General features: G+C 36.4%; 1 protein-coding gene across 1 annotated transcript in view; it reads right to left on the reverse strand.

Annotated features, from left to right (window-relative positions):
* The window catches only part of SYT1 (synaptotagmin 1), a 991,400-nt gene that overhangs the window by 217,408 nt on the left and 755,306 nt on the right, over positions 1–18,686 (reverse strand). Inside the window, exon 8 of the mRNA XM_053716760.1 lies at positions 4,814–4,981. Within this exon, the coding sequence (XP_053572735.1) occupies positions 4,814–4,981 (168 nt within the window). The remainder of the gene's footprint in view (positions 1–4,813; positions 4,982–18,686) is intronic.

Here is an 18,686-nt window from a genome sequence, read left to right on the forward strand (position 1 = left end):
TTTCTCTATAACTGTTGATAACTCCGTTATTACCCCTGCCCGATGTATTGGGGTCACACTTAACTCAGATCTTTCTTTCACTCCTCACATTTAGTCCTTGGCTTCAGTCTGCCACTTACAAACATCTTTAAAATGAAACATTTCCTTGCACAAGACACAACTAAGACTGGCTCTATCTTGTGGAACTCTCTGCCTTGCTCCACAAGACTCTCCCTTAGTTTTGAAAGCTTCAAGCGCTCCCTTAAGGCTCTACTGTTCAGGGATGCATACAACCTACACTAACCTTTCCTAAATCCGTTGTTATCCCCTTGAACCCCATTTGCATGTATGCCTAGGAGCCCAGCTGTTTGTAGATCACCTTCATAAGAGCTGACTACAACAGTGCAACAACCCTACCCATTTGATCCCTATAAATGTTATAGTTGCTTACATTTTGTATTGTATACCGCCTATGTTTATAGCGCTGCAGAATCGGTTGGCACTCTACAAATACCTGATAATAATAAAATAAACTATGAGTAAGCCTTGCGCTGCTGTAATTTGTCTAGTGCAAAAAAAATAAAAAAATAATAGAAAAAATCCTTAGGTTAGTAAACTGCTGGATATCTTTTTTAGCAGCCTTTTAAAAGCTATTGGACAGCTGAAAGTAGATCAACACCAGTGTAAGTTTAGATTTTGATGTTTTTGCTTGTTACCTATAACATCATAAAGGATAGTAGCGTAAATTAAAAAAATGATAATTAAAAATAAATATTAGTGAAGTGAAAATGTTAGTTATATTATAAAATACATACACAATAAAGAGTCATGGGTGTTGAGTGCTAAGTTATATGCAGAAAGATCAGTAAATACATATACTGCAACATATTTTATAATGACTTAAATCTTGTCCTCTTCTGGGCTTCAATGATGACATACATTACATAACCCATGAAGTCAGTCACTGATGACATCATTAGTCACTTATTAATCAGTCACTGATTACATAATCAAGGACCTGTATGAAGATACCATCACTGATGATAGCTTAAAGAGAGATGAAACAAATTTTTCTCTTTACAATTTAGATAGATTTTACAATGAAAAAAAAAACAAAGAAGGCTCAGGAGCATGTATTTTGAGCACTAGAAGGTAGCAATATTTGCAAAATGTGTAGCAATTTTTTAAAACTGCTGCCATATTGTGTTCCTGACATCTGCACGCTCCTGAGTTTATGTAGGTATTCCCTTCAACAAGGAATACAAAAAGAACAAAGTACATTTGATAATAGAAGTAAATTAAAAGTTGTCAAAAAATCTATAATCTATCTCAATAATATAGAAAAAAATGGGTTTGATGTCCCTTTATGAAATCTATTGTAAGACATTGTCACCCTTATTATGTACCATTCAAACTGAGTGTACATTTGATATGATAAGATTGTACATTATAGGATGCTGAGACCCGTTCAACCATTTGATGAGTCCTGGAGATTGTTTATGTAGGAAACTAATCACATCAATGGCTATATATAAAACAAGATTATGAATAATATTGTCACCTACATGAAACATTCAAATTATTTGCTTTTGTAAAGTATAGTGTTGACCATAATTTTACAGCATTGTTGCAAGGATAAAACAATTATATTAAGGGGTAGTTGAACTTGTCATAACCTGTCTTATAAACAACGTCTGTTGTAATGTGTGAGATGCATAAGTCAATGGGAACGTTTCTGTTGGTGTTGTCAACTTTGAGATGCAAATTGTTAAACAATTTGGCTGGTGTAAAGTGTTATTAGCTTGCCTTTTTAATCCACACCTTGTATTTAAAATTCAGTTTCTCTTTCTTTTCAGTTTTAAATGCAATTCAGTTTACTAAAAAAAAAAAAAAAAGCATAACTAGTTAAACTTTTTTTTTTGTTTACCAACTCTGAAGACCTATTGCTTTTTCTCAGAATAAAGTGAATTAAAACAAAATAAGTCCACTAGATTATACCTCCAAAATGTAAAAGGGACATGACATATTTTCTATGTCTAAAAGGAATTGTTTCAAAATGTGTTATGGCACTTTTTTTTTTATTAAAGGGACAGTCAAGTCCAAAAAAAACTTTCATCTTTCAAATAGGGCATGTAATTTTAAACAGCTTTCCAATTTACTTTTATCAACAATTTTGCTTTGTTCTCTTGGTATTGTAGTTGAAAGCAAACCTAGGAAGGCTCATATGATAATTTTTAAGCCCTTGAAGGCCGCCTCTTTTTTATTAGCTTTTCCCAGCAGGGGAGAGCTAGTTCATGTCAGCCATATAGATGCATTGTAATCACGCCCGTGGCTAGTGGCAGACACTGCACTAATTGGCTAAAATGCAAGTCAATAGATAATAACTAAAAGTCATGTGATTAGGGGCGGTCAGAAGATGCTTAGATACAAGTTAGTCACAGAAGTAAAAAGTGTATTAATATAACAGTGTTGGTTTTGCAAAACTGGGGAATGGGTAATAAAGGGATTATCTATCTTTTTAAACAACAAAAATTCTGGTGTTGACTGTCCCTTTAAATGTATATTTATCTACTGAATAAACCAACTTTTTTCCATGGAAATTTTTCTTCTCAGCCAATGAGCAGTAGAGTCCTAGGACTCAGTTGTACTGGCATATGCCTTTCCTGTTTGTTTCAATATAAATATAAACATCTTTTACTTAACCTTATTCATAAAAAATAACATGTTTAATTTGTGTTTCTTCATGTGTACTATATAAAATATATAGTGATGATTACAGTTATAATATTTGCTCTCCTTATCACTATTTAGTAAAATGGAAGTTTGCAGTTTGCCTTGAGCAAACAATCTGCCAATTAGAAAATTGTAAAATATGTACTCAATCCAAACTCTGGAATCAGAGTGTTTTTTAGTGTGATTTGTTGCATGTGGACATAGTATGTGTGGTGAAAGAGTGTGTCTTAATACCAGTACTCGGGCCCCTAAAAGGCCATAATTGCATGATATTTGAACTAGAGCACAGGTGAAATAATCATCTGATGGGTGAGAGCAGGTTAATAACCATGGTTACTGATCAGCTGATAATGTCCCATGTGCTCCAGTTATGATGTCATGTAAATATGGCTGGTTAGGGGTCCTGATGACTGGAATTGAGGAACACTGGTCTAGATGACCAAGGCTGGAGTTTACTGCCAATAGGCATGGCTGGTCAATTCAGAGGTGGAGCAGAGTGACCACAGATATGACATTGAGTTGGTCTACAGTGTTTCTGGGCAAGTTTAAATTGTTCTAATTTAATTTTGTGATACTGAGACATAAAGAGTGCAGAAAAATAGCAGGTAGGACAGTGGGACAAAGCTACCAAACATGATAACCTTGAAAAATGCAGTATGGTTGGGATTTTTAGAGGTCGTGTATAAATCAAATATGTCAGTCATCAGTAAAACTGTAGGAAGTGTGTTTCCATGGCTATTCTAAATCATACAATAATTATACGAGCTTATATTTTCTATAGTCCCATTTATTTCATAAACATTTCTGACCCTTATCTTTAGGTTTCATTAGCCTCTCTAGCTTCACTAGTTCATATGGTATGATAGGTAGGTCATTTATTTAAAAAGATGAAGACCGCAATGTGTTTTAGTGAATCAATTGTACAGAATGACACAGAAACCAGTGAAGTTGAAAAGTTTGGGGACATCAGTGAAGCTGGAAAGACCCTTAGTGAATTGTGCACACTACAATAAACGTATTGATTGATTTATATGCCATTACTTATGAAGCTCTGTATGCTGCTTTAGGTCATTGTGATGTAAGCTCATGCATTCAAGCACCATTCTTAAGACTGATTCCTTCTGAATCTGTCTGCAACCTCTTAAGACCACTGCTCCTTATTATTATCGGTTATTTGTAGAGCGCCAACAGATTCCGCAGCGCTAACTTAACTCATCCACCGCCTCTGAGGTGGCGGACATCAATCTGCCCGATAGCATACAATCAAGTTGATTGACACCCCCTGCTAGCGGCCGATTGGCCACGAATCTGAAGGGGGCGGCATTGCACAAGCAGTTCACCAGAACTGCTTGTGCAATGATAAATGCAGACAGTGTATGCTGTCTGCATTTTTCGATGTGCAGCGGACATGTCCGTCCGCACTTTCATAAATAGGCCCCTGGGTGTGGAGTTTACTGTACTTGAACTTTGGTAAATGGGGATCACAGGCTCCCAAAATAAAAGGTTCAACAGAAAAATTGAAAAGATATATATGTCCACATGGATGTTTGTTTATGTACTTATGTAATGTATGTAATGTAATGAATAAATTGATCTTTTTCTGATAACAACTTGCTTACAGGTGTAGTTATTATATCTAATTTTTTAGCTATATATAATTTTGTATCTTGGTTGATTTCTTTTAACAACATGTGGTGTACATTCTAATGTCTGCCAAATCACTAAAGCATCTTACTGATGTTATGCATCATTTGCAAAGCACTTGTTATGAAAAGATTTTTCCATCTGGCAGAGGGAACAAAAGCAATGTGAATTGTTCATCTAGTAGCGCTATTAAACCAGTACATATTTAGGAGGTAATTGTTTAGAAAAATATGTATTGCATATTATATATAAGTTGTATGTAACTTGATTTATATTATATAAAACAAACCAACTTACATTTATAGATATTCAGCATTGCATTTAAATCTACTATTTGCATTATCTTAAACACTATTTTATTTGTTGTTGTTTAGCTGCTGAAAATAAAGCAGTTAAAGTAAAAGAACAGAAACTATTTTGTTACAACATAAATACAAAAGTAAGTAGTAAAAAATACCTTAAAAGTGAACTGTTCATTGAAAACTGGATTGAGAGTTTTTCTGTGAACTTTTGTCTCGAATTTCTTCTTTTTATCTGGCATCAAGAAAACTTTCACATATGGATCGGATGTACCTCCCATATCTAAAGCAGGAAGCTCAGCCGCTTGAATTATTCCAACCATAAGCTAAAATTAGAATAAAATAAGTTAAAAGAGAAATGGAAATCAATTGAAATATAACCATGCAAATAATATGTTAGCTTCTCTGAGGCATGTTCATTATGTAACACAAGTTGCTTGTCATTAAAGGGACACTGAACCCAATTTTTTTCTTTCATGCTTCAGATAGAGGGGCCTATTTAAGAACGTGCGAGCGGACATGAGCCGATATTGCGGATCATGTCCGCTGCACATCGATAAATGCTGACAGCATACGCTCTACGGCATTTATCATTGCACCAGCAGTTCTGGTGAACTGCTGGTGCAATACCGCCCCCTGCAGATTTGTGGCCAATCGGCCGCTAGCAATGGGGATGTCAATCAACCCGATCGTATTGGATTGCGTTGATTTCCGGCGATGTCTGTCTGCCACCTCAGAGCAGGCAGACAGGTTATGGAGCAGCGGTCTTTAGGCTCGCCATATGGAGCTTGATAAATAGGCCCCAGAGCATGCATTTTTAAGCAACTTTCTAATTTACTCTTATTATCACATTTTCTTCTCTTAATATCTTTATTTGAAAAGCAAGAATGTAAGTTTAAATGCCGGACCATATATAGTAAACAACCTGGCTTGTTCTTGCTGATTGGTGGATACATTCACCCACCAATAAACAAGTGCTTTCCAGAGTCTGAACCAAAAATTGGCTGTCTCATTATCTTAGATTCCTTCTTTTTCAAATAAAGATAGCAAGAGAATGAAGAAAAAATGATAATAGGAGTAAATTAGAAAGTTGCTTAAAATTGCATGCTCTATCTGAATAACGAAAGAAAATAATTGGTTTCAGTGTCCTTTACTAGCTAAAAAATTACTTAAAAGTTTTAAACATGTATATTAAAGGGACACTAAACCCAAAAATTTTCTTTCATGATTCAAGTAGAGAATACAATTTTAAACAACATTCCAGTTTACTTCTATTATGTAATTTGCTTCATTCATTAGATATCCTTTGTTGAAGAAATAGCAATGTACATGGGTGAGCCAATCACACGAGACATCTATGTGCAACATCCAATAAGCAGCTACTGAGCCTATCTAGATATGATTTTTAGCAAAATATATAAAAAGAATTAAGCAAATTAGATAATAGAAGTACATTAGAAAGTTGTTTAAAATTGCATGTTCTTTCTAAATCATGAAAGAAAAAATTTGTGTTTCATGTCCCTTTAAGCACATTACGAGGCTGGGGTATATATATATATATATATATATATATATATATATATATATATATATATATATATATATATATATATCTCAAGGACACATAAGAATTAAAAAGTCTCAAATTAATAAAATGTCCATTTCAATCCCAGTTCTGTTGTACTGAACTTATTTTGCTTGTCTTCCTCAGTTTATTCAAATTATTAGTGCAGAGGGTCTTATGGTTTGTGCTATAGAACCTGGCTTGAAATAAAAAAAGATACCATTGCTATTTGGTGCCAAGTAGAGATTAGTATATTTCCTTCCCATGTTAAGTAATTCTTCCATTTAGTTATAGTCCAATTTTTCGTCTGGGTTAGGTCCTTGTTTATGTTTTATCCTGTTTTATATATATATTATCTTAACTATAAATATAACTTTTATTGTGCATGCACATATCTTTTATTAAAGGGACACTCAATCAAAATTAAACTTTCATTATTCAGATAGAGCATGCTATTTTAAACAACTTTCCAATTTACTTCCATTAACAAAATGAGCACAGTCTTTTTATATTTAAACTTTTTGAGTCACCAGCTCCTACTGAGCATGTGCAAGAATAAGTGTGTATGCATTTGTGAATGACTGATGGCTGTCACATGGTACTTGTATGCATTTGTGATTGGCTGATGGCTGTCACAAGGTACAGGGGGAGTAGAAAAAGACATATCTTTTAAAATTGTCAAAAAAAAAATCTACTACTCATTTGAAGTTCAGACTAAATGCTATTGCATTGTCTTGTTATCTTGCATTTGTTGATTATGCAAATCTACTGTGTTGACTGGTTCTTTAAAATGGTAAGGTTTAGTCTTTTTCACTAATTACTTTTATGAGCTGGTCAGTATTGTTCTTTGATTAAAGGGACATTAAAGCCAAGATTAAACTTTTATGATTCTGACAGAGCATGTATTTTTATTAGACATCCCAATTTACTTCCATTATTAAATGTTGCACATTCTTTTTATGTACTCACTTTCTGAGACATCAACTCCTATGGAGCATGTACAAGAGTTCACAGTGTACACGTATATCTATATGAGTCTGTGATTTGCTAATGGCTGTCACATGATACAGGGGGCCAGCAAATTAAAAAAAAAATGAAAAAAATCTATTGCTCATTTGAAATTCAGATTGTGCTATTACATTGTCTTTTTATTATGCACTATATAGGATTGTTCCTCTTTTGAGATATCTTTTTCCGTGAGTTTCTTTTGGAAGTTTTCATCGTTTTGAAAATAATAATTCCAGAATTATGTCTGCTCTTCTAGACCTTTAGGTAGTACAGTGTGTTTGCAGGCATCTATAGTCCCTTGACTTGTGGCATAAACCCCTAAATGTTACTCTTTTTTGTTTTGATACTATCTTAAAGGGACATTAAACACTTTGAGATGGTATTAAAAAATAATAAATCATATATATATTTATATATATATATATATAACTCTGCAGTATACTTTCATTATTTATTTTGTCTCATTTTCCTGTAATTCCATTCTGAAATTTTAAATTTTTCAGTTCCTGCTGGAAATTGAAGTACAGAACACTGTTATATTCAACATAGCCATTGGCTGCACACACTAGTGATCTATTTAAAACTGCCCCTAATTGGCCACAGCAGAGAAGGTAACCTAAGTTACAACACGGCAGCTCCCATTGCTTTATAGACACTAAAACTTTACACTTATTTTGTCAATATTTAAACAGCTTATGAAACTTTAAAAATTGCATCTACGTTATTCTCAGACTAATCTTTTATTTGAATGAATTATTCTACCTAGAATTTATTTAGGCCTAGATTTGGAGTTCGGCTGTAAAAGGGCTGTTAACGCTCCGCGGGCTTTTTTCTGGCCGCACCATAAATTTAACTCTGGTATCGAGAGTTCAAACAAATGCTGCGTTAGGCTCCAAAAAAGGAGCGTAGAGCATTTTTACTGCAAATGCAACTCTCGATACCAGAGTTGCTTACGGACGCGGCCGGCCTCAAAAACGTGCTCGTGCACGATTCCCCCATAGGAAACAATGGGGCTGTTTGAGCTGAAAAAAAACCTAACACCTGCAAAAAAGCAGCGTTCAGCTCCTAACGCAGCCCCATTGTTTCCTATGGGGAAACACTTCCTACGTCTGCACCTAACACTCTAACATGTACCCCGAGTCTAAACACCCCTAACCTTACACTTATTAACCCCTAATCTGCCGCCCCCGCTATCGCTGACCCCTGCATATTTTTTTAACCCCTAATCTGCCGCTCCGTAAACCGCCGCTACCTACATTATCCCTATGTACCCCTAATCTGCTGCCCCTAACACCGCCGACCCCTATATTATATTTATTAACCCCTAATCTGCCCCCCTCAACGTCGCCGACACCTGCCTACACTTATTAACCCCTAATCTGCCGAGCGGACCTGAGCACTACTATAATAAAGTTATTAACCCCTAATCCGCCTCACTAACCCTATCATAAATAGTATTAACCCCTAATCTGCACTCCCTAACATCGCCGACACCTACCTTCAATTATTAACCCCTAATCTTCCGATCGGAGCTCACCGCTATTCTAATAAATGGATTAACCCCTAAAGCTAAGTCTAACCCTAACACTAACACCCCCCTAAGTTAAATATAATGTTTATCTAACGAAATAAATTAACTCTTATTAAATAAATGATTCCTATTTAAAGCTAAATACTTACCTGTAAAATAAATCCTAATATAGCTACAATATAAATTATAATTATATTATAGCTATTTTAGGATTAATATTTATTTTACAGGTAACTTTGTAATTATTTTAACCAGGTACAATAGCTATTAAATAGTTAAGAACTATTTAATAGTTACCTAGTTAAAATAATAACAAATTTACCTGTAAAATAAATCCTAACCTAAGATATAATTAAACCTAACACTACCCTATCAATAAAATAATTAAATAAACTACCTACAATTAACCTAACACTACACTATCAATAAATTAATTAAACACAATTCCTACAAATAAATACAATTAAATAAACTAGCTAAAGTACAAAAAATAAAAAAGAACTAAGTTACAGAAAATAAAAAAATATTTACAAACATAAGAAAAATATTACAACAATTTTAAACTAATTACACCTACTCTAAGCCCCCTAATAAAATAACAAAACCCCCCAAAATAAAAAAATCCCTACCCTATTCTAAATTAAAAAAGTTACAAGCTCTTTTACCTTACCAGCCCTGAACAGGGCCCTTTGCGGGGCATGCCCCAAGAATTTCAGCTCTTTTGCCTGTAAAAAAAAACATACAATACCCCCCCCCAACATTACAACCCACCACCCACATACCCCTAATCTAACCCAAACCCCCCTTAAATAAACCTAACACTAATCCCCTGAAGATCTTCCTACCTTGTCTTCACCATCCAGGTATCACCGATCCGTCCTGGCTCCAAGATCTTCATCCAACCCAAGCGGGGGTTGGCGATCCATAATCCGGTGCTGAAGAGGTCCAGAAGAGGCTCCAAAGTCTTCCTCCTATCCGGCAAGAAGAGGACATCCGGACCGGCAAACATCTTCTCCAAGCGGCATCTTCGATCTTCTTCCATCCGGAGCGAAGTGGCAGGATCCTGAAGACCTCCAGCGCGGAACATCCATCCGGACCGACGACTGAACGACGAATGACTGTTCCTTTAAGGGACGTCATCCAAGATTGCGTCCCTCGAATTCCGATTGGCTGATAGGATTCTATCAGCCAATCGGAATTAAGGTAGGAATTTTCTGATTGGCTGATGGAATCAGCCAATCAGAATCAAGTTCAATCCTATTGGCTGATCCAATCAGCCAATCAGATTGAGCTCGCATTCTATTGGCTGTTTCGATCAGCCAATAGAATGCGAGCTCAATCTGATTGGCTGATTGGATCGGCCAATCGGATTGAACTAGATTCTGATTGGCTGATTCCATCAGCCAATCAGAAAATTCCTACCTTAATTCCGATTGGCTGATAGAATCCTATCAGCCAATCGGAATTCGAGGGACGCCATCTTGGATGACGTCCCTTAAAGGAACAGTCATTCGTCGTTCAGTCGTCGGTCCAGATGGATGTTCCGCGCTGGAGGTCTTCAGGATCCTGCCACTTCGCTCCGGATGGAAGAAGATCGAAGATGCCGCTTGGAGAAGATGTTTGCCGGTCCGGATGTCCTCTTCTTGCCGGATAGGAGGAAGACTTTGGAGCCTCTTCTGGACCTCTTCAGCACCGGATTATGGATCGCCAACCCCCGCTTGGGTTGGATGAAGATCTTGGAGCCAGGACGGATCGGTGATACCTGGATGGTGAAGACAAGGTAGGAAGATCTTCAGGGGATTAGTGTTAGGTTTATTTAAGGGGGGTTTGGGTTAGATTAGGGGTATGTGGGTGGTGGGTTGTAATGTTGGGGGGGGGTATTGTATGTTTTTTTTTTACAGGCAAAAGAGCTGAAATTCTTGGGGCATGCCCCGCAAAGGGCCCTGTTCAGGGCTGGTAAGGTAAAAGAGCTTGTAACTTTTTTAATTTAGAATAGGGTAGGGAATTTTTTATTTTGGGGGGCTTTGTTATTTTATTAGGGGGCTTAGAGTAGGTGTAATTAGTTTAAAATTGTTGTAATATTTTTCTTATGTTTGTAAATATTTTTTTATTTTCTGTAACTTAGTTCTTTTTTATTTTTTGTACTTTAGCTAGTTTATTTAATTGTATTTATTTGTAGGAATTGTGTTTAATTAATTTATTGATAGTGTAGTGTTAGGTTAATTGTAGGTAGTTTATTTAATTATTTTATTGATAGGGTAGTGTTAGGTTTAATTATATCTTAGGTTAGGATTTATTTTACAGGTAAATTTGTTATTATTTTAACTAGGTAACTATTAAATAGTTCTTAACTATTTAATAGCTATTGTACCTGGTTAAAATAATTACAAAGTTGCCTGTAAAATAAATATTAATCCTAAAATAGCTATAATATAATTATAATTTATATTGTAGCTATATTAGGATTTATTTTACAGGTAAGTATTTAGCTTTAAATAGGAATCATTTATTTAATAAGAGTTAATTTATTTCGTTAGATAAAAATTATATTTAACTTAGGGGGGTGTTAGTGTTAGGGTTAGACTTAGCTTTAGGGGTTAATCCATTTATTAGAATAGCGGTGAGCTCCGATCGGAAGATTAGGGGTTAATAATTGAAGGTAGGTGTCGGCGATGTTAGGGAGGGCAGATTAGGGGTTAATACTATTTATGATAGGGTTAGTGAGGCGGATTAGGGGTTAATAACTTTATTATAGTAGCGCTCAGGTCCGCTTGGCAGATTAGGAGTTAATAAGTGTAGGCAGGTGTCGGCGACGTTGTGGGGGGCAGATTAGGGGTTAATAAATATAATATAGGGGTCGGCGGTGTTAGGGGTAGCAGATTAGGGGTACATAGGGATAACGTAGGTGGCGGCGCTTTGCGGTCGGAAGATTAGGGGTTAATTATTTTAAGTAGCTGGCGGCGATGTTGTGGGGGGCAGGTTAGGGGTTAATAAATATAATACAGGGGTCGGCGGTGTTAGGGGTAGCAGATTAGGGGTACATAAGTATAACGTAGGTGGCGGTCGGCAGATTAGGGGTTAAAAATTTTAATCGAGTGGCGGCGATGTGGGGGGAGCTCGGTTTAGGGGTACATAGGTAGTTTATGGGTGTTAGTGTACTTTAGGGTACAGTAGTTAAGAGCTTTATGAACCGGCGTTAGCCAGAAAGCTCTTAACTCCTGCTATTTTCAGGCGGCTGGAATCTTGTCGTTAGAGCTCTAACGCTCACTTCAGAAACGACTCTAAATACCAGCGTTAGAAAGATCCCATTGAAAAGATAGGCTACGCAAATGGCGTAGGGGGATCTGCGGTATGGAAAAGTCGCGGCTGAAAAGTGAGCGTTAGACCCTTTAATCACTGACTCCAAATACCAGCGGGCGCCCAAAACCAGCGTTAGGAGCCTCTAACGCTGGTTTTGACGGCTACCGCCGAACTCCAAATCTAGGCCTTAGTGTTTAATGTCCCTTTAAGCGAATAATTACTTATCCTAACTCTTGTTTTCTACTTATAATTCCTAAACTATATAAACAGTAGATCTTCACAACTATTAATATGTATTTCTAAAATAAATCAAATGCATCAGTAATTCTAGAAATACTAAAAAAAAAAAAAAAAAAAAAATTTGAAAGAACTCTTCAAACTTAAAGGTTACATTGCCATATTAACTTTTGTTAAAGGGTTACTAAACCCAAATGTTTTATGTCATGATTCAGATAGATCATGCAATTTTAAGCAACTTTTTTAATTTACTCCTATTATCAATTTTTCTTTGTTCTCTTAGGCCTAGATTTAGAGTTCGGCGGTAGCCGTCAAAACCAGCGTTAGAGGCTCCTAACGCTGGTTTTGGGCGCCCGCTGGTATTTGGAGTCAGTGATTAAAGGGTCTAACGCTCACTTTTCAGCCGCGACTTTTCCATACCGCAGATCCCCCTACGCCATTTGCGTAGCCTATCTTTTCAATGGGATCTTCCTAACGCCGGTATTTAGAGTCGTTTCTGCAGTGAGCGTTAGAGCTCTAACGACAAGATTCCAGCCGCCTGAAAAAAGCAGGAGTTAAGAGCTTTCTGGCTAACGCCGGTTTATAAAGCTCTTAACTACTGTACCCTAAAGTACACTAACACCCATAAACTACCTATGTACCCCTAAACCGAGGTCCCCCCACATCGCCGCCACTCGATTAAAATTTTTAACCCCTAATCTGCCGACCGCCACCTACGTTATACTTATGTACCCCTAATCTGCTGCCCCTAACACCGCTGACCCCTGTATTATATCTATTAACCCCTAACTTGCCCCCCACAACGTCGCCGCAAGCTACTTAAAATAATTAACCCCTAATCTTCCGACCGCAAATCGCCGCCACCTACGTTATCCCTATGTACCCCTAATCTGCTACCCCTAACATCGCCGACCCCTATGTTATATTTATTAACCCCTAATCTGCCCCCCACAACGTCGCCGACACCTACCTACACTTATTAACCCCTAATCTGCCGAGCGGACCTGAGCGCTACTATAATAAAGTTATTAACCCCTAATCCGCCTCACTAACCCTATCATAAATAGTATTAACCCCTAATCTGCCCTCCCTAACATCGCCGACACCTACCTTCAATTATTAACCCCTAATCTGCCGACCGGAGCTCACCGCTATTCTAATAAATGTATTAACCCCTAAAGCTAAGTCTAACCCTAACACTAACACCCCCCTAAGTTAAATATAATTTTTATCTAACGAAATAAATTAACTCTTATTAAATAAATAATTCCTATTTAAAGCTAAATACTTACCTGTAAAATACATCCTAATATAGCTACAATATAAATTATAATTATATTATAGCTATTTTAGGATTAATATTTATTTTACAGGCAACTTTGTAATTATTTTAACCAGGTACAATAGCTATTAAATAGTTAAGAACTATTTAATAGTTACCTAGTTAAAATAATAACACATTTACCTGTAAAATAAATCCTAACCTAAGATATAATTAAACCTAACACTACCCTATCAATAAAATAATTAAATAAAACTACCTACAATTACCTACAATTAACCTAACACTACACTATCAATAAATTAATTAAACACAATTGCTACAAATAAATAAAATTAAATAAACTATCTAAAGTACAAAAAATAAAAAAGAACTAAGTTACAGAAAATAAAAAAATATTTACAAACATAAGAAAAATATTACAACAATTTTAAACTAATTACACCTACTCTAAGCCCCCTAATAAAATAACAAAGCCCCCCAAAATAAAAAATTCCCTACCCTATTCTAAAATACAAATATTACAAGCTCTTTTACCTTACCAGCCCTGAACAGGGCCCTTTGCGGGGCATGCCCCAAGAATTTCAGCTCTTTTGCCTGTAAAAAAAAACATACAATACCCCCCCCCAACATTACAACCCACCACCCACATACCCCTAATCTAACCCAAACCCCCCTTAAATAAACCTAACACTACCCCCCTGATGATCTTCCTACCTTGTCTTCACCATGCCAGGTTCACCGATCCGTCCTGGCTCCAAGATCTTCATCCAACCCAAGCGGGGGCTAGACATCCACTGAAGAAGTCCAGAAGAGGGTCCAAAGTCTTCCTCCTATCCGGCAAGAAGAGGACATCCGGACCGGCAAACATCTTCTCCAAGCGGCATCTTCTATCTTCTTCCATCCGATGACGACCGGCTCCATCTTGAAGACCTCCAGCGCGGATCCATCCTCTTCTTCCGACGACTAGACGACGAATGACGGTTCCTTTAAGGGACGTCATCCAAGATGGCGTCCCTCGAATTCCGATTGGCTGATAGGATTCTATCAGCCAATCGGAATTAAGGTAGGAATTTTCTGATTGGCTGATGGAATCAGCCAATCAGAATATAGTTCAATCCGATTGGCTGATCCAATCAGCCAATCAGATTGAGCTTGCATTCTATTGGCTGATCGGAACAGCCAATAGAATGCGAGCTCAATCTGATTGGCTGATTGGATCAGCCAATCGGATTGAACTATATTCTGATTGGCTGATTCCATCAGCCAATCAGAAAATTCCTACCTTAATTCCGATTGGCTGATAGAATCCTATCAGCCAATCGGAATTCGAGGGACGCCATCTTGGATGACGTCCCTTAAAGGAACCGTCATTCGTCGTCTAGTCGTCGGAAGAAGAGGATGGATCCGCGCTGGAGGTCTTCAAGATGGAGCCGGTCGTCATCGGATGGAAGAAGATAGAAGATGCCGCTTGGAGAAGATGTTTGCCGGTCCGGATGTCCTCTTCTTGCCGGATAGGAGGAAGACTTTGGACCCTCTTCTGGACTTCTTCAGTGGATGTCTAGCCCCCGCTTGGGTTGGATGAAGATCTTGGAGCCAGGACGGATCGGTGAACCTGGCATGGTGAAGACAAGGTAGGAAGATCATCAGGGGGGTAGTGTTAGGTTTATTTAAGGGGGGTTTGGGTTAGATTAGGGGTATGTGGGTGGTGGGTTGTAATGTTGGGGGGGGGGTATTGTATGTTTTTTTTTACAGGCAAAAGAGCTGAAATTCTTGGGGCCCCGCAAAGGGCCCTGTTCAGGGCTGGTAAGGTAAAAGAGCTTGTAATATTTGTATTTTAGAATAGGGTAGGGAATTTTTTATTTTGGGGGGCTTTGTTATTTTATTAGGGGGCTTAGAGTAGGTGTAATTAGTTTAAAATTGTTGTAATATTTTTCTTATGTTTGTAAATATTTTTTTATTTTCTGTAACTTAGTTCTTTTTTATTTTTTGTACTTTAGATAGTTTATTTAATTTTATTTATTTGTAGCAATTGTGTTTAATTAATTTATTGATAGTGTAGTGTTAGGTTAATTGTAGGTAATTGTAGGTAGTTTATTTAATTATTTTATTGATAGGGTAGTGTTAGGTTTAATTATATCTTAGGTTAGGATTTATTTTACAGGTAAATTTGTTATTATTTTAACTAGGTAACTATTAAATAGTTCTTAACTATTTAATAGCTATTGTACCTGGTTAAAATAATTACAAAGTTGCCTGTAAAATAAATATTAATCCTAAAATAGCTATAATATAATTATAATTTATATTGTAGCTATATTAGGATTTATTTTACAGGTAAGTATTTAGCTTTAAATAGGAATCATTTATTTAATAAGAGTTAATTTATTTCGTTAGATAAAAATTATATTTAACTTAGGGGGGTGTTAGTGTTAGGGTTAGACTTAGCTTTAGGGGTTAATACATTTATTAGAATAGCGGTGAGCTCCGGTCGGCAGATTAGGGGTTAATAATTGAAGGTAGGTGTCGGCGATGTTAGGGAGGGCAGATTAGGGGTTAATACTATTTATGATAGGGTTAGTGAGGCGGATTAGGGGTTAATAACTTTATTATAGTAGCGCTCAGGTCCGCTCGGCAGATTAGGGGTTAATAAGTGTAGGCAGGTGTCGGCGACGTTGTGGGGGGCAGATTAGGGGTTAATAAATATAACATAGGGGTCGGCGATGTTAGGGCAGCAGATTAGGGGTACATAGGGATAACGTAGGTGGCGGCGGTTTACGGAGCGGCAGATTAGGGGTTAAAAGTGTAATGCAGGGGTCAGCGATAGCGGGGGCGGCAGATTAGGGGTTAATAAGTGTAAGGTTAGGGGTGTTTAGACTCGGGGTACATGTTAGAGTGTTAGGTGCAGACGTAGGAAGTGTTTCCCCATAGGAAACAATGGGGCTGCGTTAAGAGCTGAACGCTGCTTTTTTGCAGGTGTTAGGTTTTTTTTCAGCTCAAACTGCCCCATTGTTTCCTATGGGAGAATCGTGCACGAGCACGTTTTTGATGCCGGCCGCGTCCGTAAGCAACTCTGGTATCGAGAGTTGCATTTGCGGTAAATATGCTCTACGCTCCTTTTTTGGAGCCTAACGCAGCATTTGTTTGAACTCTCGATACCAGAGTTAAATTTATGGTGCGGCCAGAAAAAAAACCGCGGAGCGTTAACAGCCCTTTTACCGCCGAACTCCAAATCTAGGCCTTAGTATCTTTATTTAAAAATACAGGAATATAAGCTTAGCAACTGGCCCATTTTTGGTTTCAAACCCTGGCTAGTGATTTAGCCACCAATCAGCAAGCGCTACCCAGGTGCTGAACCAAAAATGGGCCGACTCTTAAACTTTCATTCCTGCTTTTTCAAAAAAGGGTACCAAAAGAACAAATAAAAATTGATAATAGGAGTAAATTAGAAAGTTGTTTAAAATTGTATGCTCTATCTGAATCATGAAAGAAAAAAATTGGGTTTGGTATCCCTTTAAACAAAATAGTAAAACTACACTAATTAATTGAAATTACTTTTTCTACTAAAATACAAAAAAAAATTTGATACTAAGTTTTCATCATATCTTAACTTAATAACTTTTTAACATGCCACACCCTACAGCCTAGATTGCATGCAACCCGCTATTAATAGTGACAGACATATCTATCATCTATCTCTCAGTTTTTTTTACTTACTATAGAGATATAAATGATCCTATAGTACCTATAAAACTATGGGTTTCTAGAGAGATAGGCTGGAAAAATCTATAAAATGCAATCCACATTTCAAGACACTGCATTATTATTGCCTAATGTACGTGATTCTGACTTCATTCTCATTCTGGGTGTGCAATATTTGACCCACAAATGACATATAACTTTGAAATACATAAAGATGAGTCTATGATTTTTACTCAGTCGAGTGGAAAATAATTCACTTCCTCTTCTAAAATATCTGCTCAAAATAAGCTATCATGCTCCTACAGAGTTCTTTGGTCATGCCTCCTTTTGAAGCCCAGTGCAATGCATGATGTAAGGTGAATATCAATTCATTTTTCAGAAAACTCGTTAAAGTGTCTAATCTCTGGATATCTGCAGAATATTGCAGCATTATTATTTTTTTGAGGTACATATCCTATTAAAGTGGTTCCTATTTCATATAAAATCAGAAGCACATTTTAATTACAAAATACTATATAGCAAATTTTATTCTTCCATATCTATAAATATAAATCTTAACTAAAAAACAAACTTGTATTTTACATAATTGAGGGCTTATTATTTGCTGTTTTAAATTCCACTATATGCAAAATATATATATTTTTTATTATTATTATTATTAGTATTATTGTTTTTTTGTAAAGCCACCAAAATCTGTAGCACTTGTATTTATTTATGTTTCTCTGCAAATTAATAAAATTGTTAAAATAACATAAAGCAAACCAATAATTGATGTATAATAAAGTGAACTATATTTAAAATAGATTTAGGATTGTTTCTGTAATTATAAAAAATATATATTTTTATAATGTTTGAATATTTGTATATGTTAACCCATCAGATGCCAGACAGACTTTTATCCCTGCTATTCTTTGCAGATAAATGTGCACCTATATTTATAATACCACCTTATTGTTTTCTTTTAAACCTGGTTTTTAGAAAGTGGTTCAGTTTATAACTGGCTATATTTACTGTATAGCTGTTAAATACACCAGAGTGTGTCTACACGCACGTTACACAGTCGGAAAGTTCAATGACTTTTTATTTGACATTATAGCATTGAGAGCCTCAACAACTGCTTTCTTTCAATAAGGTTCATAGGTTTGTTTTCATCTATAGAGAAAGCAGAATGTGTTTGTAGAACCATTTTCTTCCACTTATTACTTTGGCAGGATTTAGCTTTTTGAGATTTATATAGTCTCCCATTGATTTAATGGTATTGTACGTGTATTGAGTGGTCAGTAACAATAGACGAGAAGAGAATATTTGTGATTCTGCATTTGATGTGAACATTAAGAGTTTTTATTTAATCCACAGGCTCCTGTACTATTTTCTGTTTTTCCTTTATTTAAACACATTTCTGGTAGT

This window comes from Bombina bombina, chromosome 6, assembly GCF_027579735.1.
Source record: "Bombina bombina isolate aBomBom1 chromosome 6, aBomBom1.pri, whole genome shotgun sequence".
In the NCBI taxonomy this organism is placed as follows: Eukaryota; Metazoa; Chordata; class Amphibia; order Anura; family Bombinatoridae; genus Bombina; species Bombina bombina.